At 38.1% G+C, this 25050-nt stretch overlaps 1 protein-coding gene across 1 annotated transcript in view; it reads left to right on the top strand.

The window, feature by feature from the left end:
- Nucleotides 1-15536: 15536 nt before the first annotated feature.
- Nucleotides 15537-25050, top strand: part of LOC109032524 (uncharacterized) — a 40923-nt gene continuing 31409 nt past the window's right edge. The window contains exon 1 of the mRNA XM_019044704.2: nt 15537-16246. Within this exon, the coding sequence (XP_018900249.2) occupies nt 16196-16246 (51 nt within the window). The 5' untranslated portion in view covers nt 15537-16195. The remainder of the gene's footprint in view (nt 16247-25050) is intronic.

Raw genomic sequence — 25050 nt, 5'->3', positions numbered from 1 at the left:
AAAATCCAGCTCGAATGAACCGCCCTTGAACTCCCCGCGAAAATAGATGAGAAAATCTTTACGCTTCAATTGTAGTTGCGGACTGACCCTTAACGAGCAGTTCGCGATACTGACTCTTACGTAAGTTAATTAGTCAAGCGGATCAAACCGCGGTGGAGTGAAGCATTATATGGGAGCTGGCAGCTCGACGCTTACGAATCTCAATGATACCAGAACGGTAAGAAAATTATCGACCGTTAAGCGAAGACCTTTTTTTTAATGGGAAAGTAAATTCCGAATTGCGGATGGCATGCACATAAAATAAATGATTTGTCTGAGAGGATGCTGCCTCCTCTTCAACAGGCTCTTGTTACCGATGGTTACTTGCATGAGTGAATTGCGGCAAGGTGATGGTACAGCAATATAAGATTAATTTATGTGGAAAGTCAGAGATGAGGTCAGTTACCATGGCGTTCAGATATTTTCCGCGAGTAATTATTTGTTACTTGTGGATGTTGTAGGAGAGAAGATGGACATTTCCCCTTCATTTTGACGAAGTCTTGACAAACCCAGTAGGAACATATCAAGCTGAATCACACTGGAAAAAAAAGAATCTTAAATTTGCCGCCAAGAAGTATTTCTTCTTAAATCAAGAATTTTGCTGGTTAGTATAAGCTACTTTCTGCTGAACCCAAGCATTATTTTCCTTGAATCAAGAAAAAGTCAGCTTAAAGCAAGATAAAGAAAATTCTTGGCGGCAAATTCAAGAATTATCATGCTTGTTTTAAGCTACTTTTTTTTAGTGCACGGTATTTTCATGAAGTCCCTTAAAATCTCGCATCGAACCTGATTAAAAGTCATGATTCTTGGGAAATATAGTGTAAATGGTACCCCCACTACTATTATTTCCGTGCGCAGGTTAAAAGCTTAAACGTCTAAACTTTTGAAATTCGCTTCGGTGGAAATCAGATTTGATTCAAATGTGACAGCTCTCTCAAAAAACCACTGTTCCCTTCTGAAGAAAATTTCCAAAATAAGATCGAAATCAATAAAAGCAGGAATTTTTAATGAGCTCAACATGGCTTATTTCTGTATTCTAAACGGTCTAAAACAATCAAAGAAAAGGAAAGTGAAGTGAAGATATTGTACAAAAATATTTCGTCCTAAGGAAATGTGGCTTCTGCTTGGTCAGCCGATTGAGGTATGAGATGAACATTTCAAGACTTTTAAGTAGGTACTCACTATAAACCGGGAACACAACATGCACTCAGACTTCGATGCAATTAAAATGTCTGTCAGAAAAAGGAAAACAGTTTGGAGCTCTTAGATACTTAATTACCATGGCAAGATAAGATGCCTCATCAAAGCAATTTTCAAGCACCTGCAATTCTTTCCCTGCTATATTCCCTAACACAGTTTTCTTCCTTTTTCCCCCTTTTATATGGCATGCCAATTAGGTCTAAAAAGAGGCTCGGTGCAAAACTGACTGATGCATCTTATTGATGTTGCCAATATTTAGTCCATACCTGCATTATTCGTTTCTAATTCTCGGCATTGATTCATTCTTTCTTTGTAAAAGGTAAGACTTCGTTGGTCTACCGGAGAAACAAAATGTATAAGATCTTGTTTAATTAAACAATAATACGGCGACACAACGATACGTGCGACAAATTAATTAATTAAAAATAATTATATAATAATAAATAATAATATATTAATAAATTAAATAAAAAAATTATAAATTAACGTTAAGTTGGATCTGATTTTATTTTTCCGAGAAAAGTTTTTAATTATCATGGAACACCTTCCGGAATATAAGAAATGACGATGTGGAATGTCCCTTCGTAATTACGTGAGAATAAAAATTTTAAAAATCAAAATATTTTCGTAAGCATGTTAAAACTGAATTTTAAAAGGAAACTGAAGAAAACATTGGAGAGGGCTCTGATGCCTAACCTTGCGGATGTGGAAGGGGAGGGGTTTGCTTCGAGATCACTACTATTATAGGAAGAGGAATGAAATAAATTTTATGAATGGAAACGCACGTCGCAAGTTCCCTGTGGGGGCTCTCTTGATAAGTGGGACAATTGTAAATATTTATCCTGTAAATCCTGTAATCCTGTAATATAATCCTGTAATATCTTGTGTAGTATCTTCCATACTTCTATATTTTGGTGACTTCTGTGATCTAACCTGATCACGACGTCAGTGAGAATGCTGATCTCTTGTATCTCCATGGCTGAGGTGCTTTGTTTTCACAGTTGGAAACATGATGGTTCACGATCGCACGTTTTGGCCTCAGATTGCTATTCAAATATCCATTTGCAACTTAAATTACAAATTAATGAAATAAACCGCATGGAATCAAAGACTTGTCCGGAGTGACTTTTGAAATTAGAGCAATACCGTAAAGTTTCTAAGACATATCGTGTCAATACAAAGAACTAGGAAAATGAAACTCACATAATTTTAATACACGGCCAATATATTTTCAGCTGTGAATACTCCAATACATTGAATTCTACTTTTTGTCAGACTGATTTGGCAACAATTAAATTTTTCCACAGGGTGAATGAAAATCCATCAGAAGTATAGACAACTTGATTGTACGCTTACTTGTAAAAAAGACAAGCTAAATGGAGGTAGAGAATGCTGGTGAAAAATGAAACAACTCAAATATTATTAATAAATGCCATTGTCTGGCCAGGAGTCTGCAATGAACTAATGCATCCTAAAACTGATAGAGGGGTCCGATTATTTTACCGAGCCTCGACTAGACAGCCTGTTCATTACTTATATTTTTTTTTAAATTCTAACTCATATCACAGTCTCGCCTTGTATTAGACATCGACTTCATGGTTTGATCGATTTCAAAACGGCACTTCTCGTATAGGCTTCAAATTTTGCAAGAAATTTGAGAAGAAACGTTCTTTGCAAGCTTCGTATGCTTCAAAATGTTCACTGATATTTTTTTCTTTTGAATTATTAATTTTTATTTTCCTTCTATCAATCTGAGACTAAAAGAGGTGAGTGAACTTTGGCTAATTTATTACACGGAAAAAACAGACCTACTGGTAGGTAGGACAAATGATGTTCAGAGTTTTTTTCCGCCTACAACAACGCATCAAATATGGGGAAAACGAGAAAAATTGTGAGTCCGCTAGGTCACGGTTGTAACCGAGAAAAAAAATTCTATAATCAGGTCATTTGGATTCTCCTTTAATTAAGATTGAGCCCGTTATCACTTTTAAAGCTGACTTTCGTCTCTTTAATTGATTTAAAAAACTAGTCAACCCAAAAAAAACTTCTAATGCCTCTCTACTACTTCTTTCATACATGGTGACAACTTTTAGTAATCGTTATATTCCAGCATAATTTATGAATCTACAGCAGTATTTTAACTTTTTCAACTTTTTTCCAAAGAAAGCTCATCTTGCACCAGAAAAAAATTAATATATATAAGAAAATTATTCAAATTAACACCACAAGTTTGGGGAGGTGACAAAAGTATCATTTATATGCCATTCACTGACCCACACGCCTAATCCTGCACGGATGAAAAAATTTTTCATCCTTGCAGGATTAGGCGCATCTACATTTAATGTAGGTGCGGTTACTAAATCCCTGGGTAAGGGCACCAAAATGCCCCTCGTCACGGATTTTGAATTTAATGGTCTAAACCCTTTCAGGAGGTCCTAAAAACATGGTTTTGGGCAATTTTACCCTCCTGACCCCAACCACCCCCCCTCCAGCCCCGAAAAACCCATTTTTCGGGGAATTTTGGGGTATTTTCACGTTTTATTTCATATCTCCCGCAATTTTCGATAAAAATGCACCAAAATTTCACCAATTACACATCAGACCAGTCAGATTCTTGGGTAAAAAAATCAAATTTATCGTACCTTATTTAGGCCCCTAAAAAAATTCGTAAAAATCGTTTATTTCCAATTTTTTTCAGATTTTAGCGGTTTTAAAAAAAATGAGGACACATACATTTTTTGTTTTTGCCTTAAAATGTAGGTAATATACCCAGTTGTTACCAAAAAAAATCTCAAGCCTTCACGCGTGGTGCGTCCCACCGAAAAAATGGTTTTTTTGGCGCCAAAACGGTTAAAATGGCTCTTTTGGCAACGGTTTACTCGCACGCTATCAAGATTGTAACACTAAAATCACTAATTTTTGGTTTCAATGTTTCAAGAGGCATGCCCTAGTATCGTCAGAAAAGGTTTCAAGTCAATCGAGTCCTTGCGCCCCACGTAAAGTACCGGTTTTTGGCGCCGAAATGGTCATCATTGCTATTTCAGAAGAGGTTACTCGCGTAGGGTGGCCCTTATTTTTGAATTTACGGAGTTTAAAGTGCGGAACCCTGCAAATGGTTTCATTTGACGAGAAAATAACGGGGAAAAAATAAAAATTGAGAAAACAGCGTTTTAAAACGCGCCTCAAAGAGCCTAAAGTTCCGAGCGTGGCGTGCGAAGACGCGTTTTTTCGTCATTTCGCGAATTTTTTTCCTCCCTTTAAAATGTTCCTACGGCTTTGAAATTTTTAGAGATTATACACTGTTTAGAGTACTTTACGAGAAAAATAATGAAATTTACATAGCTCAGTTTAAAATTCTCTTTTATCCCCATCAAAGAGGCCACATCATGCGATTTCGTCGATGATTGTTCATAACATTCTCTCGGCACGGTTTGCCTGAACGAGATTAAATTTTTTGAAGAGTCAAAAGCAAAAATTCTTCAGATTCTAGAAGTAGAGTGTCTACCGAGTCATTTAAACCAAAAATAAACAATTCTGTTCAGCTGCTGGAAAACAAGTCGATTTAATGGTATTTCGGGGCTAACAAGCAATATGAACGATATAAAGGGAAAATCGGCAAAATCGCACGACGTGGCCTCTTTGATGGGGATAAAAGAGAATTTTAAACTGAGCTATGTAAATTTCATTATTTTTCTCGTAAAGTACTCTAAACAGTGTATAATCTCTAAAAATTTCAAAGCCGTAGGAACATTTTAAAGGGAGGAAAAAAATTCGCGAAATGACGAAAAAACGCGTCTTCGCACGCCACGCTCGGAACTTTAGGCTCTTTGAGGCGCGTTTTAAAACGCTGTTTTCTCAATTTTTATTTTTTCCCCGTTATTTTCTCGTCAAATGAAACCATTTGCAGGGTTCCGCACTTTAAACTCCGTAAATTCAAAAATAAGGGCCACCCTACGCGAGTAACCTCTTCTGAAATAGCAATGATGACCATTTCGGCGCCAAAAACCGGTACTTTACGTGGGGCGCAAGGACTCGATTGACTTGAAACCTTTTCTGACGATACTAGGGCATGCCTCTTGAAACATTGAAACCAAAAATTAGTGATTTTAGTGTTACAATCTTGATAGCGTGCGAGTAAACCGTTGCCAAAAGAGCCATTTTAACCGTTTTGGCGCCAAAAAAACCATTTTTTCGGTGGGACGCACCACGCGTGAAGGCTTGAGATTTTTTTTGGTAACAACTGGGTATATTACCTACATTTTAAGGCAAAAACAAAAAATGTATGTGTCCTCATTTTTTTTAAAACCGCTAAAATCTGAAAAAAATTGGAAATAAACGATTTTTACGAATTTTTTTAGGGGCCTAAATAAGGTACGATAAATTTGATTTTTTTACCCAAGAATCTGACTGGTCTGATGTGTAATTGGTGAAATTTTGGTGCATTTTTATCGAAAATTGCGGGAGATATGAAATAAAACGTGAAAATACCCCAAAATTCCCCGAAAAATGGGTTTTTCGGGGCTGGAGGGGGGGTGGTTGGGGTCAGGAGGGTAAAATTGCCCAAAACCATGTTTTTAGGACCTCCTGAAAGGGTTTAGACCATTAAATTCAAAATCCGTGACGAGGGGCTTTCTAATTTTATACGAACCCAAGAAACCCAAGCACTAAATTTTTGTTAACGTTGATGATCTAGTTACGTTAACAAGCCGCATGATAGTAAAAATTTTAAAATATTAAAAAATAGCCGCATTTAAATATTTAGTTAGTTAATTCTAGGTTTAACCGCAACTGCTGGCACCTAATTAGTTGGAATTTAAATAAACTCTTTTAGTAGATTGCTCTAGTTTTTAAATTTTAAATGTCAAATTAGGTTAGTCAAATTTTAGTCTGCTCAATTTATTAAAAAAACATAATATAAATAAAGCGATTTCCTAATGTAAATATAGTATCAACAGAACGCGGCGCTGCGGCGGTCCTTCCGTCTTTTAGACACCCGCGGTATTACCCGCCGGATATACTGGTGGGATTTTTCCTTAGTCAGGACGGAGTGCTTATTAAAAAGAAATGGATAAATATGAATGTGAGGTATACATTCATTCAACGGCGGCATGATAAATTGTTCCCGAAATACCCCATCAGCCCGAAAGAAAAGAGGACGTAAAAAATAATTAAAACTTGGAGTGAGCGCGCAGTGACATTAGAAGGTCACTGGGAAATCCGTAGAGTAACCACTAAGCTTTTGACGGTGTGTTAGATCATCTCCGCAATGTTTCAATTACGGCGTGCACGAATGCACGTATGCTCTGACCTATTTTGTAGGGTCTACTGAAAACGATTTATTTCTATTTAACGTGGTTTTTAATATCAAGAGTAAAACATAATGGGACTTTGAATTTTTAAAAAATGCAGTATGTAGACTTTCATTGCCCCTGGACTAAATATTTTTTCAATTTTATAAGGAACCGAGTAATACGTCTGAGTATAATTCATTAGACACTTTCAACAGAAATTAAAGTTCAAGATTAAAATTTCCTTTACTTTTGTCACATTGGTGTGACTCATTTCTCATTCTAGTGAAGCATAACATCATACCTGTCAAAATGCAGATGAAAACTTAATATGTCTTGGAATTTTAAATTGCAAAAAAAGCGAAGCTTCATCTTTAATATGATTGTATTGAGGCATCCTTATATTAATTCTCACACCAACAGTTTAAATAGGTAGAACTGAAAGCAACCAAGGAAATGCTTTAAAAGTAGCACACATTTCCAGTCCATGTACATAATTAAATCAAAGAGAATTCATCGTTTTCGTCTGTTTGGTCCGGCTAACTTTCTTAAAAAGGCTGTTGCTTGCAAAAATCGGTAGCTGATGTTACACAATCAATAATATCAGCAGTCATACAGTGATAAAGCAGGCAAAAAATCTGGAAAATTTCACAAGGTCTCAGATACCGTTTTATGACTTTTTATTACTTCGGAATGTTGAGGTTTGCTTCTGAGGGGGAAAAGTGCCGATGATATGTTGGAAAAAGTTGAACGAGGACAAAATTTCCTCTCTAATAATTTCGATGTTTTGTCCTCAGTTTTCAGAAATATAGGGAAAAACACCGTCAATTTTGTTTGAAACGTAGCTTTAAGTGCAAGAAAACACAGTCGAAATACACCATGCATGGGTTTGCTGCACACGAAAAGTACAAATAAGTAAATGGCTTTCAAGAGGTGGAATTGCATGTAAATCACGATAAAAAAACAAAAAAGTTAGTCGTTCACTCCTAAAAAAACCTTACCTAATTGCACGAACTCCATCTTGCAAACTGTTATGGATCTTCTTCACGCGTGATTCCTGGCATTTATTGTCATTTACTCTTTTCTTATGTGCATTGGGAAATAAATGATTTATAACGACTGAAATCATACGAATACATGTAAAACATCCTAAAAGAGTTTGCAAGAATATTTGTACATTCAGGTTAGGTTTTCTCATGGAGGAGGAAGTATTTTCCACCACGGCTGCGGTGGCCAACGACCAAAAATGAACGTATTTTCAAGTCAGGTAATAGTTTACTTTTCTTTCGCTGCGTTCAAGTCCCCAGGCTTTGCTGCCTGTTTCCCGCCTATTTCGCGACCGCTCCGTGTTGGGTACGCTTTCTTAACGGCCGATATTGTTCTGAAAAACGTGTCCGCGGCCAAAAAACTTGAAAATGCATAAAACAGACTATGCAAGATTCGCAATCGTCATTTTTAAGCGGGCTTACTGAAAGAGCTTTACCCGCACAAAGGTCGTGTTTGTTTCTCTATACCACTGGTAAGCAATTGATCTACCGTCAGTAATTTCAATCCTTCTTGCAATTGTCTCTTGACTTCATGGTTATCCACCACTCAGACCAGATTTCTATCAGTCTTTACACTTTTACACTTTTTACATTTACACTAAATTTTGCAATAAGGAACCACTAATCCGGGCTTGACTATAAAATTCCGTATTTGAGTAGGGATTGTAACGGGTCACACGCTGTTTCTAAAACGACTCCGAAATAGTGGCTCCTTATTGCAAAATGTAATACAATTTTGTACATAAGTTCAGTGCGAATTTGTGAAGACCAAACCGGTCTAGTAATTTTCAGTGTAATTTTTTAAATATTTAAATCATAATTCAGAACATGCACTGACAATATTGAGAATAAGAAGGAAATTGATGCAGGGTTCTACTTGATCCAGTTTTTTCTTGGTATAATTACCATTTATGGAATGGTAATTTTACCGAGAAGGAAATTATTGAACTTTCTCGGTAATTTACTGACCTTGGTAAAAATGCAATATTTTTTATCTACTGTGGTAGAATTACGAGATAAAATGGCAAAGTTATCGGGAATTGATTACCAATAAAAGTGGTATTCTTACCTAAAAAACAGTAATAATATAATTCTTTAAGTATGCAGTTACATTGATAAATAAAACACAACAAAAATAGTATGTCAAGAATGTTACTATATACTTTTCAAGAAAACAACACCCACTATTCTAAGCTATGATTGCGAGCTATATTTAATGGCGAAAATAAACGGACGGATCGAGCTATTAATCAGGTCTAAATCAGGAGTAACGTAATCAGGGAGGAGGCGGAGGCGGCACGAATCGCGAACTCGTCAGCGTTCGGTGCCGTCGAGGTTATCCCAGGTTTGATGAACCTCCCATGAAAAGTGTTATGTACACATTGGTCCCAGGGAATTCCGACCTCTTGCAGATGATTGATCGTTTTACCCGCAGATGCCATTTTTGTTGCAGAGCTCTCCGGTTTTATTCTTGCGAGAGGAATGTAGGCAATAAGGTCTTGTGGTGAAAAAGGATTCTCGCACCGTAATGACAGGGTAGCGCTGCTAATACCGGTGGCGATGCTTTCCGGACAGGATTTCCCTAATTTCATATCTTCTCGCGGAAAAAGTGAACGATTTTCATTCCATCATGAGCATGACATCACTATTTTTGCAAAATGATCTGTCATGGAAATTAAAGAAAACGGACAATATCTATCGCTCTCAGACATTTTTTTGGAAAGCATTTGCCCCCTTTACATCCGTAGTACAGGAAAATTGGAGATTCTCAGCAGCAACAACAATGCTGTTCAGCGCAGTCGCGAGAGCAACCATCACATTATACGATCCTATTTAGAAGGGAAATCAGGCAGTTTCCACCGCGCGCGGCGCTTGACAATGAGCCTGATCAGCTAAAATGAAAGTTGCGCGCGGGAAACTGGTGACCTAAAAACAATGACCCGGCGAAAATGTCTTGATTGAATAACCCCACTGACACTGACTCAACAAGAGGTAAGAAAATCTATTACTGGGTAGTAGACGGAATGTGATTTAACGCCAAGAAAATGCTACGCGGAGAACAAATTCTGTTTAATGGAAATCTACCCTGTAAATGAACAAACATCGTGAAACCGGACATTTGCTGATAAGTGTAATGATTTCACTGTTAATATGTGACAAAGATCGGATCCATTACGTCTAAAAGCGTTTTTAGCGTTGTAGCTTAAGAGCTAAAAGAACTGTTTTTTTTCTCTTTTTTCTTGACAAATGCTATTTTGTAAATCCTAACATAAACTGAAGTATACGAATGGAAAATATTAAATTCGTGTGGTCAAATTGGACGGTTAATGTCCGCGTTGTCATACATTCAACTTTAATTTAGATTTTGAAAGAGATTTTTTGGGTATAACGTGCTAAAATGTACTTTTAGGCGTAATAGGTCCGTTTTAAACTAAAAACTCAAGTGAAACCAGTATTCCAGCAAACTTTGCTTGAGTTTAGGATTCTGCGGTCTGGGATATTTCAGATATTCATCATGACCACGTGACATTTGACTGCTAAAACCCACCTTAGAACGAGGATTGAACAAGTCGATCGGGTCAAGAAACTGCTTAACATGGATGAGAGGAGAGAAAGTGGAAAAATCGACAAGTTATATTTAAACACATAATAATGCTTTGAAGCATTAGAATTTTCTTAAATTAGGTACAACGTGACCTTTACAACGGCGCCGCTGAATTATCTCAAATAATAATTGGACGTATTTCTATCAAACGGAACTATGTGCATTAAGACATGAGCCCTGAGACCCATAAGGGTATAAGCTTAATAGGGCTCACATCATAATGCACATAGTTCTGTTTGACAGAAATACGTCCAATTGAGGTCTAGTCATTGGTTTAAACGGGCATTGCACTTCCCTCCGGATCGTAAGAAATATGACGAAGCTTAATGACAGTCTTACAATTTTCTCAATTCTTAATCAGCCATTTGTCTTTTTTAAATGATATCAGAGTATTTTAAGTATCCGTCATCATTGGCTTAAAGAAGAAGGCGAAGAAAATTACAAAAGCTCAACAATGATTCGACTTTTAAATGAGATAAAACCGTTGTTAGATTACATCATTAATGGGTGCATACCCTGACTTACGAAATTAGAGAGAAAAGTCACACTACTGAGCAATAATGCCCCGGCAACACATTATTGAGAAAAAATAAACGAATAAAACAATTCGGTGAAAGTCAAAAGTTTTAGTTTGAGAGGAGCGGACAAAATTGAACGAAAAGGTATACGCGCAGAGGAAAATCTTGGTATGTGGACTAAAGTAATATAAATCAGAAATCAAAGAGGAGTTCTCTGTAATTCTGTAACCATAGAATGAATCGACATCAGCGAACAGCTATGGCAAACATACAATTAGCAAAAATTTTCAAAATGACATTTCGTACTTATTTTAATACCACCTAACTTTTCTCGGTACCCCCATAGAAAATTATTCAACTCCCATTTTTAAAAATTCGGAAAATTCGTGACCTCGAATTTAAATGCCACTGAATGAGAACAACAACGCTATGTGCGGGCGGGCGAGGCACAGCCATCTCTAAAAATATCGCGAGGTAATACATAACTCATCATTTCCTCTCACTCAGCAACGCAGACAATTTTTCCGTTTTGAAAAATTTATTTCACCCGCCGTGCACTATCCAAGCCGAGGGAAATTTAGATATCGTTTGAATACCTTCGTCTCGAAAGCAGACCGCAAGAAACCTTGGGAGCCGAAAATTTTACATAGAGAAGTTCACGAATGCGGTTTCAATGGCTGAATACCATCCTCGAAATTATGGATTTAATCTGAGGATCTCGACGGGTAATAAGCACAGACTCGCACCTTTCGCGGCTTTTCTCGGAACGAGGAGATAACTTATAAAGTATGCAGGTAGATCGCAAGTACTGCCGTGCAAAGGAAATACGCCGTATGACCCATCAGGCTTGCCAAATTTCCCTCGACAAATCAGGAATTTTCGGGAAAATTTGTGAATATTTCTTCTCCGATTTATCACAGGATTTTGTTCGTAATTTGATATAAAAAATTTGAAAATCTCGAGTAAAAATATTCATAACTTTCTTTAAAAAAAATTTCAAGGAGGAAATTTGGCAACATTTAATTGCTTGTACGGCGTTTTTACGTAGCACAGCAGACTGCAGAGTACCCCATTTGCGCTACTCGGGAAAACCAAGCATATTAAAATCTAAGTGGGAATCGGGATTACTAGGCGTTCACTCTTGACACAAATCGTCACTTTCCGGCGTAAGTATCACAAGCGCCATGCGACGTTGCAAAATTTCCGCGACTATTTTATTTTTTTACAGAGAAATCGTTTGTTGTATCTCGTTGAAAATTTCACTGAATTTTATCGGCACCACAAAGAAAATTTAGTGAAATTTTCGGATAGCTTCGTTGAACAATTTCTGTGGAAAAAAATAAAATGGCAGCGGAAATTTTGAAACGTCGCATGGCATTTGAGATTCTTTAGCTGGAAGGTGACGAGATGCGACCTTGTCAAGAATTAAAGCCCCTTCCCCTCCGATGGGTACAGGATCCTGCTGCAGACTTAAACATTTCCATGTTCATGGTTTTTCGGGTTACTTCTAGCTAATATTTTTCGGTCAGATCAACCAAAAGGACTTGGTTGATTTACCAAATGTGTCAATTTCACCTCTGATTCTTACTGAGTTTAGGCTTTACAATTTGTGTTACTATGTCAAGATAGAAGGGGCTCAGAAATTCGGAATACGGTAGAATGGTCGTGTATGAAATCCATGAATTCTGTGAAACATTACTTTCCAGGAAACTTCAGTAATACTGACCTATGCAATACTTCCGTTCAATCATGTAGAATGATAATCCATGGAAATACTGACATTGAAAGTACAATTTATTTTTTGTGTGGTTTTTTTCTCACTCTTTGTCGGTGACTGCTCATCCTGGCCGGCACAATATGGCTGGGCGTGGGTACTTGCGCGGTGATCATGGGTCATGAATCCTGTTCGTTTTGATCCACTTTTTTAATGCTAAGTTTGCATCCTGGACATGAGAGCTGAAAATGGCAGTCATAAGTCGTTGCTCAGCAGTCGTGATTTAAAAAATGCAAGTTTTTATATTGAACCAAATCCATCTGAATAGCTCAGACGAATTCTGCCGTGCTAAGGAAGAACGTCGTATGAAGCTTCGAGGGTTGTCAAATTACCCTCAATTAACAGGTTTATAATTGCAGAAAGTTATGAATATTTTTCTTCGAACTTTTCAGGGATTTAAGGTGAAATTATGGGAACAAAATTATCCGAAAAATTTGAAGGAGTTAAGGAGCTTTGTGTTTTATCAAAATAAATTTGGCAACGCCTGGAGGCTCATAAGTCGTTTTTCCTCAGCACGGCAGAATTGATAACTGTTGCGTTCTCGATTCTCATCTACTCTTGAGAAACTATGCGCGAATTGTCGCTGGTTAACGATCGAATTGCTTCCTCCAGGATTTTTAGCAATAACAAAGAAATTAACGTATCTTATTTATCGAAAGAAAATATGTTACTTATGCAATCTTTAAAAGAACAACCAAATAAATCAGTAAAGAATTGCATGCCTTGTTTAATTCATACTTAGTTTTTGGATTTTCAATTCATATAGAAATACATCCTATTTCACTCTCTGAAAACAATATCCGCCTGCCTTCCAAAACAGTCTGCGCAGCATTTTTGGAATACCCCTCGTCCCCTTACATACAACATAATAATACATTGAAATATTGCATTTTGTTTCAAAGTCTAAAAAACCACAACTATAGTTGCTTTATTGAAAATTCGGGTCGGGGCTACCTTGATATGCATACACAATTACGACGAATCATTTTGTCGAAATTCTCCCCCGGGGGCCCCCCTCAAATCCTTTTTTTTTTCGTGGGGATTGTTGCACCCCTCGAGTAAAACAAAGGCAGTTGATATGGTGGTACGGTCCAACTAAGTCAAATGCTTGAACTAGGATCATGGGTATCGCAAGTTTGCGATTAATGGTTTGGAGACTTAAACGCTGCATGAGAAAAGTAAACCAAAAGGCCATTATGGCGATCGTTGCGATTTCAAAGCGAACTTCTCTTTTCCCTACACCGGCTATCTATTTACATACAAGAAGTTGCTCGTGTGATATGAGTTTTCTAATACAACTTATATGATGATGATCGTTGTCAAAAATCGGAGGGCAATACTCCTTTTCCCTCAGAGGAATTTGTCTAGGTCACAGAGGGCAGATAGAAGAGAATGGTATACTGCCGTGCTAAAGAAGAACGCCGTACAAATATTCGAGAGTTGTCAAGTTTTCTCCGATAGAATGCTTATTTTTTGGGAAAATTATCAATATTTTTCATTGAAATTTTCAAACTTTTTAAATCAAATTAGGAACAAAATTATCTGAGAAACTGGGAGAAAAATATGCTCAAATTTTCTTGAAAATTGGTGATTTGTCAAAAGGAATTTGGCGACACCTGAAAGCTTGTACTGCGTTTTTCCTTAACACGGCAGAGTGCTGATTAGGGAACGATGATACATCACCATCACGCAGAAGTTTCTTGATGCCCCGGGAAAAAGCATTTATCATTTTAACATCCAAAAATTCGCCATCTTACTCGAAGCGTTTTAATCTTAATTTTTTATTCGTAGGTAATAACTCTTTGCCTGCTATTGTGTAATAGACTAAGTTCGGAGGAAGAAACTGCTTCCCTAGAGAAAGAAAAAACACTTCATAATTTTCAAAGAAAAATTGTTAAAGAAAATCAGGCCTTTCTATCATATCATATACCTTACTTCAAAACGTTTTTGGAGACTTCTAATCGAGTTAAAACAAATTGATAGTTCCAGCTTCTTCTTCAGCAGAGCCTCCCCTACACAATCAGTCAAAAACCTAAATATGCTGAATCTGGACGGGTATACTGCCGTGCTAGAACGCCGTATGAGCCTTCAGATGTTGCCATGTTCCCCTCAATTAAGAACGAATTTACGTAGAAAATTTTAAATATTTTTCTCTAAACATTTCAGACAGTTTCCTGCGGAAATTACCCTAAAATATTTGAAAATTGCAAGGAAAAATATTCATGACTATCATCAAAAATACCTGTTTTATCCGGGGAAATTTGGCAACCCTCGAATGTTCATACAGCGTTCTTCCTTAGCACGGCGGTATAATCCCTCCACTCCCCACTTAAAAGGGGTCCATTTTCACAGCCTCCCCCCACTTTTGAATTTTAAGAAAAAAAAGTGTATCATAAACACTGGAAAAAAAACACATTGGATCTAGAATCCAGACTCTTAAAAACATCGACAAGAAAAAGTACTCTTGATTCAATCAGAATCTAGCTTAAATCAAGAACCATAAGCCTCTTAATTTAAGCGGGTTTCGTTTTGATTCAAGAAAAAATCCGATTGAATCAAGAGTCTTTTTTCTTGTCAATGTTTTCAAGAGTCCGGACTCTAGATCCAATGATTTTTTTTTCCAGTGAATTTTTGCCAACTTTGCGCTATTTTGTGCCGCAAATTAATTATTTTGTGCTGCAAACTTAAGGGGAGAAACGCTCCTCAAAATGGGGGGGGGGGGGGCTGTAGAAACGGTAGCCCCTCCTAACTATCGTATTTTCAAAAAGAAGAATACCATAATTTTGTGCTAATTTTGTTTCTTTCTTAAAATTCAAAAGCGGGGGGGGGGTCTGTGGAAATGGACCCACTTATAAGACCCAAGTCGAAACGTCAAAGATAGGGCGTCAGCGAAGCAACGAAAACAATGCGCGTGAGCTTGAACTTGAGGCTTTGAGATCAACTTGCGGTCCGCCGGCAAACCGCACGGAGCCGCAGAAGCGGGGGCGCCAGCCCCCCGCCCCCCCTCCGAGGCGAAGTAGGAGCACGGTCAAGAGCAAGCCGCGATAACCCACGGCCGGCGCGCGGATATCCCGTGCCGCTCGCCGCGTTCCCAGTCTACGATCAGACTCCAAACTTCGCGGAGGGGAGCCAGTGCGTCCCGCTTTCCCAGGATTTCGTAGACTAATTCGCCACCCGAAGAGTTTTCGAAAATTCACACCCTGGGACTCAATCGTATGTGCGGAGATAATTTCATCGGTGACGATACATCGCAAAGGAAAGCAAGTTCAATTTCTTCACGTTTTTGGAGAAAGTTTGAAGGGCTCTGAATTTGTCGACCACCGAGAAATTGTGGCTCCCTCTCTCCGGTGCATGAATTTTGACTAAAAAACGATTTTTTTTTTTTAACCAGAAAACTCACGTTAAATTTTTCGGTGCTAGATTGTCATTTTACCGCTTTTTATCGTTTTTATTAAGAAATGGGATAGTTAGTGACGATTTTGACCCTTTTTCTAATCGTGCGAGTTGTGCGATTTGTGGCGTTTTGACGTTTTCGGAGTAATAGTTTTTAACATCAACAGTGATAATAATACTCAAGTTTATAACATTAACGGTGATAATAGCAATCACGTTTATAACATTTACAGTGATAATACAACTCGAGAGTTACATTAATTTGCAATCGCCGTTCGATTTGTGCATCTTCGGATTTCTAATAAACGAATTGGATAACCGTTGGATTTAAAATGAGCAAGGACGCAGCAAAAGAAAACCAGCTTCCACGAGTGCCGCCAGCCGTAAGTACTCTTCTGTTTCTTTTATCGACGTATTTTTTCTCAAATTTTAGGGTCTGACGTCCAAAATACTATAATTACATATAGTTTTCATTATCCCCCTTCTGGGTTTACCAAACGAACTGTTTTAGCCAGGTGGGAAAGAGAAATAGTCGAAGAATCCCCACAACCGGCGAAAAAAGTACACCAAGAATGTATAAAAGTGAACTAAGAGGCCAAAAGATCTACCCACCCGACAATAAATCGCAATTTTCCTATGAGAGGAGCTTAATAGAACTGTCACTGCACCTGCCCCCGAAGGGTAAGGGGATTTATCAGGAATTTTCATCATACAATCATAAGTCGATATTTCAATTTTTGCGGACAAATTGCCACAAATCTCATCTTAATTGAATACAAAGATCTCTCCAGAAACTCTTCATTTTCTCGATAACATTTGAATTCCCGGCTGCTTTGATGACCCAAATTCAACAATATGAGGACGCAAATCCCGAATGAGGTGGTGCATTTTTGCCATTCTTTTGATAGCATATCTCAGGTTTAGAGCCTTCTATCATCTTTATTACCCACTGAAAAATTTGGCTATTTAAGTCTCAATGAAAAATCACTTCATCACTCGGAGTCAAGGACACTATTAGAACGGTTCAAGTTCAAAATCACACATTTTACTTCGCGATGTCGGAAACTGCTTACTCATAGCCCATTATTTTTTGAGGAAAATAGTTTTCGTATAAAGCTAGCGTTTGAGGTTCTTCTTTTCCTTTACGCAGTATATTTTCCGAACTTTCCGTGTTCAAATGTCGAAAGCAATTCAAAAATAACCGGCGAAAAGTGTGAATCATAGAAATTTCACGCGTGTTTTTAAACCTCAGGTATGGGTCAGTCCACTCGGAAAAAATGCGTTACTGGACAACGATCCTTTGATTCATACATGCGAGCATTTTCAACTGGTTTAGTGTGTCCTCGTGATGCTCGAACTCATTCAGAAACCGGTTGGTTGTCATTCCAAACTTTAATTTTTTGTCACGCTGTATGATTTCAAAATCAGCATGGGTAGTTTAAACTGGAGTTATCATTCTAAAACGACGTCAAATCATTTGAAATCACACCAAATAATCTAATTTGCAAGGGGAGACCTTTGACTTGGCGGATGTTTATTTTTTTTTATTTACCGTTCTACTTTCAGCTACTCACAGAGGGAATCTGAAAGAAAAATCCACGGGACTGTGTAGATGGCTAAAACGGTTCGAAGAGATTCGCAAATAATCGGCATTTAATGGGCTAAAGAGGTGTCGAGTTTCGTCGCTCTTTTGGCGTAAGGGCGTATATCGATTTTTAAGTGAGCCCTGTTCCTCATATAACTCAATGTTTTCCGTGGCCCATGTAGAAATCGACGTACGCCTTTACATCGGTTACGGTTAGTGAAAAGAACACGTGGGAAATGAACGTGCGAGTGTAGGCCGCTATTCTGCCGTTCTGAGGAAGAACGCCGTATAAAAATTCGAGAGTTGCCAAATTTTCTTCGATATAATGTTCATTTTAGAAAAAAGTTATGAATATTTTTCCTTGAAATTTTCAGGAACTATAGGTAAAAACACGAACAAAATTATCTGAAAAATTGGAAGGGAAATTTTCTTACGTTTACCAGGAAATTCGAGTTTTTTCACAGGAAATTTGGCAACGCCTGAGGGCTCATGCGGCGTTTAGCCCCAGCACGGCAGTATTAGCAAGTATAGTAACGTCATCGATGATTGGAAACGGAACAAATGTGGGAACCGTCAAGCTTTTATTTTAGTTGATGCGCTCATCGTTGAGCTTTTAGCGGACTCTAGCCGGAAGTCCGGATTTTTCAAATATCAGAGGCAAATAATTGTGGAGTGCAAACGAGATTATTATCAATCTTGAAATGGAAAGAGGGAGAATGGAGCCCATACATGGATTCTTTCCAGGAAAGTGGGTTTCTGTCGATTAAACCTAAAAGGGGATAGAGCACGGATATATCGATAATTTTGGAGGTAAGGTCTTGGAGCTTTTAATGCCCAAAGGGTAGCCAACTTATGAACTCAAATTATCCAGAATGATTTCTGATCATCATTGTCACGGCCCGTCATCTTTAAATCACTCATTTAACTTATTTTTTGCATTAATACTTTTGCGGAGAGACGCTCGTTCATGAAAATGTTGGGCCATTCTGGTGTGCTATTTTGCTATATCAAGGAAAAACGCCGTACGAACATTTGAGAGTTACCAAATTTCCTTTTTAGGAAATGTTTATTTTTTAGGAAAATTATTAATATTTTTCCTTGAAATTTTCAGACGTTTTAGATCAAATTACAAACAAAATGATCGGAGATTTATTTGCCAGGGTTTTGGCAACGTCTGGAGGCTCATGCGACGTTTTTCCTTATCACGGCAGTACAGGAATCTGAAGATTGGAAGCGGCATTTTCCTAGTGTTTTTTAATTAGATATAGTTGGCCGCCCTTTTAGGCCTTAATTAGAGCTCCTCATTTCTACAAGTCCGTACTTTCCCCATGTAAGGACTCTAGCTCGATCCAACTGTTCGATCATGTCCGAATTATATGGATTACATTTTGCAATAAAGGGATTACATTTTGCAACAAGGAACCACTATCTCTGGCTCCTCCATAAAAGCACCTCTCTTCGTAGGGAAACCAATGGCCTGTATGTTGTTTCTAAAATGAGCCAGAAATAGTGGGTCCTTCTTGCAAAATGTGGTCCAAAGGAACTACTATTTCTGGCCCATTATAGAAACAACATACATGCCATTGATTTCCGTGTGCAGATATGTGCTTTTATGGGAGAGCCAGGGATAGTGGTTCCTTATTGCAAAATGTAATCCATATGCTGAATATGCACCGGCAAAACTATTCGACCGGCACGATGCAGAACGCGCCAAGCACGCGACCGATGAGGATGAGTGACTTTTGGACGCGGGACGAGCGATGCGCCTGCACCTGTGAGCCATACCACGCGTATGACTCATGAACCCACGCAGGTATCCGCTCAGCCGGAGCTTGCCTACTCGCCTTGGGTTTCCTTCGTGCCATCTCCTTTTATGCCTTCCTCAAAGGATTCACATCCGTGGCTGACCCAAGTCCCAGGACTGTTTCGAGGATGAGTTTAGAAAGTAATTGGCGCGGAAACTGAAGTTAGCGCATCACAATTTTCAGAATTTTCCATGACTTTTCTTTGACTTTTCCATAGCTCTCCTCAAAAGCACATTTTTTGAGAAAAAAAAGAAAAATTGGCAATGTCCTAGCAATCATGACCAAGAATGTTCAGCCAATTCTGGTGGAGGAAAATCCAAGACGTTCGTCCAAACCAACGTCCTCGGGGCTTCGGGTCTTGGAAGACCCCGGCAGATTTCTGATTTCTGCACCTTACTTCCGGTCCACCTTTTCTGCTACCTTATGAGGTTGGTGATATTTACTCTGAAGTCAAGTCAGATCAGCCAACTGAAAATTATGTTGAAAAAGTTTAGGATTATCTTTGCGACTATTTCGTTTCGGAAAGTGCCATGTTTCCACTTAACACGTGGGCTGCCAATACTGAGGCATCCACACCCACAAAAATGACTGATGTCTGTGAAAGCTTTCACTCACGTTACAAATCATGCTTTTACAAAGCACCACCCGACTTCCCTACATGCATTGGCGTCTTAAAGAAGCTTTTTCGTGATTCCCAAAGCTTGACTTATTCTCTCATTTTTTACATTCCTGGTCATGATTGTTGCGACGTTGCCAATTTTTCTTTTTTTCTCCCATCCGGGAAGGAATCTGGATCCGGGAGGAAATCCGGGAGGGAATCGGGCGGTGGCCTTTCAAACTTCTAAATTTTTTTCTCAAAAAAGGGTTTTCGAACGCATACGCCCTTATACCAAACAATGCCTTAATTAGCTAAACCAAGCCGCATTATATTGGGAGTGTCCACACATCGATTATGTCTGTAGTTCTGACGAATGTGACCATGACCTCAGATAAATCTCGTAATCCACTTGCATCGCGAGTATGGACGGCCGAATTGCTAGCACAATGGAGTCCGTTGACTCGTAGATCCGGAAGATAGAGTCTTTATTGCAGTGGCGTGGCGTGAATGATCGACCATCGATATTTCTCCATTTGAAGCTATGGTAAAGAATCGAGTATTAAGGTGTTCGCTGCGAACACCTTTTCTATCGATCCTTTTCCATAGGTTTAAATGACAGATCTATCGATATATCGCAAAGCACGCCACGCCACTGCTTTATTGCACTCGATAAAATGCCACTCGACTTTACATTTCACACGCGAATAAATCTTAAGCCATGCGTTAATGAGAGCGAATCCCACCTTTAAAGGAGGATTTTAATTTCTTTATAGTTGCCATAATTTGATTTCAATGCACGAGGGGCGATCGGCATACAGATACAAAGCCGGGTAATAAAATTTTAATAAAAGGCACTAAGTAACTATGCTACTTGAAAGCATTCCTCGGGTAACGCTAATTATTTCTGAGCGCTTTTATTCAAGGGAATTACTTTTTCTGGACTAATTAACGCGGTCATTCACAATGATCGCACCTGATGTAACTACATGCAGACTTTCTAGGAGATGCGAAATGCTATTGTACGTTCTTATTTGGAGAGAAAGAGATGCGAGAAAGACTTCTTGCCTCCGGCAATATTTTTGCCTGTGCTTTTTTTCCCCTTCCTTTATCATCGGGATACCTCAGTGGTACATAATTAAATTCGGATATTTTCGGTCAGGGACCTTAGGGTGCGTTGAATACAGTCGTTCCAAGGAAAAACACCCTTTGAACCATCAGGCGTTGCCAAGTTTACACTGATAAAACACGAATTTCCTGGTAAATCCATGAATATTTTTCTTTCCATTTTTCGGATAATGTTGCTAGCTATTTCACCTGAAGTTTCTGAAAATTTCAAAGAAAAATATTCATAACTTTCCTCAAAAATGAACATTTTATTGAAGAAAATTTGGTGACTCTCGAATGTTAATACGAAGTTCCTCCCTAGCACAGCAAAATACGTAATGCACCTATGAGGCAAAGCGCATGATCACCTTTATCCGAACGCGAAACAAAGCAATCGTATTCAGTAAAAGATGTCCCTGGCTGAGATATTAAAAGAGTAAGGTAATTCGACCGACGCCATTTTTTGTTTCAGAGCGACTTGCGATTTATCGCATCGATTCGTTCCACTATTTCAGCTACTTGTTATTTTTATTCGAATTTTGAGCTAGCACTTCTGTTGTCATGAGACTAGGGAATTCATGTGCCAAATTTGACAGAGAAATTCAAGGTAATACAGGCAGGATTTTTTTTTAGCGGAAAAATATTTCATTCAATACTGATATCGAAACTGCACTCGAAAGCGATATTTTCCCAAAAGCTCTGCCTTTATTCCCTTGAATTTCTCTGTCAAATTTGGTACATGAATTCCCTAGTTTCATGACAACAGGAGCGCGATCTCGAAATTCGAAAAAAATGGCATGTACCTGAGCTTTTGTAACGAATCGATGCGATATATCGCACGTCGCTCCGACACAACAAATGGCAACCGTTGAATCACCCTGAAACTAATTTTCACGTGGAGGAGACGCTTTTGAGTTCAATATATCAAACCAAATTACACTCAGCGTACATCAATCAGGAAAACTCAAATTAGAAAATGACCACCGGAAGTAACTTTTACACTCATTGGCCGTTATTGCATAGTGCAGAACCTCTAATAAAATGGTTATTCCTAACCGTTCACATTGGCCTGAACAGCCTCTAGTCACCTGTCCCGAAGCCGGAGAATCACCATTCTTAACATTCTCAGACGGTGAGACGGTGGCGAAAACGGACACCCGAATAAAAGGTTTATTTTTATCCATTTTCCTCGTGGACCGTTCGCGGGAAATTAAAGAAGCTCCGTTACGCAACGGCACAATTGACCAGCAATAAAACAAAACGCACCCGCCTTTTGACTCCAACAAGAACCTGGCATACTCATCACGGACTGCCTCACAGTAGATCGAGTCAATCAGAGAAGTTGGACATGAAATTTTGAACTAAAACTGCAAATTTTGATGTTTGATTCGTCACATTTACAATTTTGAGGGGTGCTTTCAGATGAAAATTTCACTAGAAAACTAACAGAACCAATTATAAAACCTCAAAGTTTGGCATGAACGGAGTTATGAGCTTTTAAAGTTTCCAAATTTTGTTCGACCATTCCCATTGACTCGATCCATTGTGCGCTTGTCAAGACGGTGCCTCACGAATTTTCACGAGCGATCGCTTAATTAATGATCCATCTTCCGTGCTGGGCAAGAACGTCGCATGACCATTTGAAGGTTGTCTAATTTTTGCCTATTTTATTTTTCTTGACTTTTTATATTATTCCTTGAATTTTATAGATACATGAAAATGAAATTATGAAAATTACTGCGAGAAGATTTCGAAGATGAAAATTTTCTTCCTATTTTCTCGACAAATTCTGAAGTGATTTTATTTTTACTTTTATTTACATACTTACAATCGACCGAAGAGGTTTGGATTAATATACTTTCTAGGCAAAACAAGCTACAAATTTTCGGATAAATAAAAAATATTGCTGCGTGAGGAGGGAAAGGAACACATAAATTGATTGAAGAGCCTGCCAAGACCGTTGTAGTGTGTGATTAGAGTCAAGTAGACTCTGGTTCTCCAAGTGAGCAACAAATTCAAATTTTTCGTGACCAATACCAAATAAAAACGTTAATGTCTTCATCAGGAATTAGTTTCAGTAATTTTAAGTGCAAAATTCGTGTTCTACGTAAAATTTTGAAGGAAAACCATATCGGTGGCCAAACTGCAAAACCACGTATCCACATTGCGATGTTCAGAAATTTCCGTTCCAATTTTATTTTTTCGAAGAGAAATAAGTTAACCTCATAACTTGAAATTCTTGATGTATATTCTGCTAATAAAAAGGAATCAAGGAATTTTTCAAGGAATTATTGGCTAGCTGTCTAAAGAAAAATTTAAGTATGACGAGAAACCTACAACAACGTAAACGGTGATTACTGCCATACTGCCGTGCTAAGGGAGAACGCCGTATGAACATTCGAGAGTTACCAAATTTTCTTCGATAAAATGTGAAATTTTGAGGAAAGTTATGAATATGTTTCCTTGAAATTTTCAGGGAATTTAGACAAAATCGGGAACAAAATTATCTGAAAAATTGGAAGAAAAATCTTTTTAGATTTACTAGAAAATTCTTGTTTTATCAAAGGAAATTTGGCAACGCCTGAAGGTTCATACGGCGTTTTTCCTTAGCACAGCAGCATAGCAAAGAGATTAGCAAGTGCATTTCTGTATGAGTAATGGTTAGCACATGCCTTTATGTATCGCAAGGTTCATCCCAGCATGCACTTACTACTCTTTTCGCCATCACGGCAGATAAGTGGTTACGCGCTTCAGCCATCGATACTTCAGAGTCCTTACATTTGTACCTTGTTTAGTGGTCTATTTGACAACGTGAGAATGGTCTTACGACGTTTTAGCATAGCAGGATTTGCCTCCGTGCTGCACGGCAGCGAATCCTGTCAAAAATGAAATACCGAGTGGAGTTCGTATCGGATGAGAGCGGAACCGCAAGAAACACCTTGGAGGTGCGTTCGGGCTCATCACGCTCTCCAGGAGGTCATGGTCCTTCGCTTTGTACTAAGGCAAAACGTCGTATGAACCTCCTTACGTTGCCAAATTTCCTACCATAAAATGCGTACGATTGGGAAAGTTGTGAATATATTTTTTCCACTTTTTTCAGACAATTTTGTTCGCAATTTAATCTAAAATATTTGAAAATTTCAAGGAAAAACATTCGTAACTTTCTTCCAAAATAAATTTTATATCAAGGAAAATTTGGCAACGTTCGAATGTTCGTACGACGTTTTTCCATAGCACAGCAGTGCGCTTCTCGCACGCTTTTTGTCGCACTTGCTGTGCTTTTCCTCTGCCAAACATCGATTTTCAACTAATCCCGCACTTATCGATTGAAGGTCGGATTGTCCTGCGAATAACGCCTTAAAGTATAGAATTGATATTTTCTTTTCGCCATTTCACTTCCGTTTTGCTTTTTCGTCGCGTCTCGGTCGTGATCTTCTTCTCTTTTTTTTGACCAGTGCTAAAAATAAAACTTACGTCGAGTGCAAAAAAGAAACCTTGGGATTGAGAAGGATTTAATGGGTTGAGACAGACTTGAGAATAATGGAAGTTTAGAGTGGAATAATTTGTCAAGGCTTTAAGGTAACCATATATTTTTAAATACTTTGCAATGTAAAAAATATTGAAGGTAAATACACATTTTTTTTTTTTTTTTTTTTTTTTTTTTGAAGAGGCCAAGAATGTCAAATGGCGAATATAAACAGATTTATAGGCTGAATCTAAAAATTTCATCAATTTTCCCCATAACGGAAGTATTTTTCCAAACTTAAAGTTTCCGGAACAACAAAATTTTCCAGAAAAATTCAATTTTCCGAAAAGCTGGAGCACGGTAGTATAAAACGGATGTACTTTTCAAATCCAACAGCCCAGAAATGCGTGAGAATACATTAATGTCAAACATGAGAACTTTACTCACTTGGTTGCAAGTTATTCAAAAGCTCAAATTATAATTCAGCTTCTTGAATGAATAATCAAAGTAATATAGATCTGTAAGAATTGAGATTTATACTTATTCTCAGATGAAAATACTAAAAATTTTCTATATTTGTATCTCCAAACTCCTCGAAGTTTGCGTCAATTTTTTTTTTCAAAGAGCGA

This window comes from Bemisia tabaci, chromosome 8, assembly GCF_918797505.1.
Source record: "Bemisia tabaci chromosome 8, PGI_BMITA_v3".
In the NCBI taxonomy this organism is placed as follows: domain Eukaryota; kingdom Metazoa; phylum Arthropoda; class Insecta; order Hemiptera; family Aleyrodidae; genus Bemisia; species Bemisia tabaci.
The sequence above is the reverse complement of the archived record's forward strand: the minus strand, read 5'-3'. Positions and strand labels throughout refer to the sequence as shown.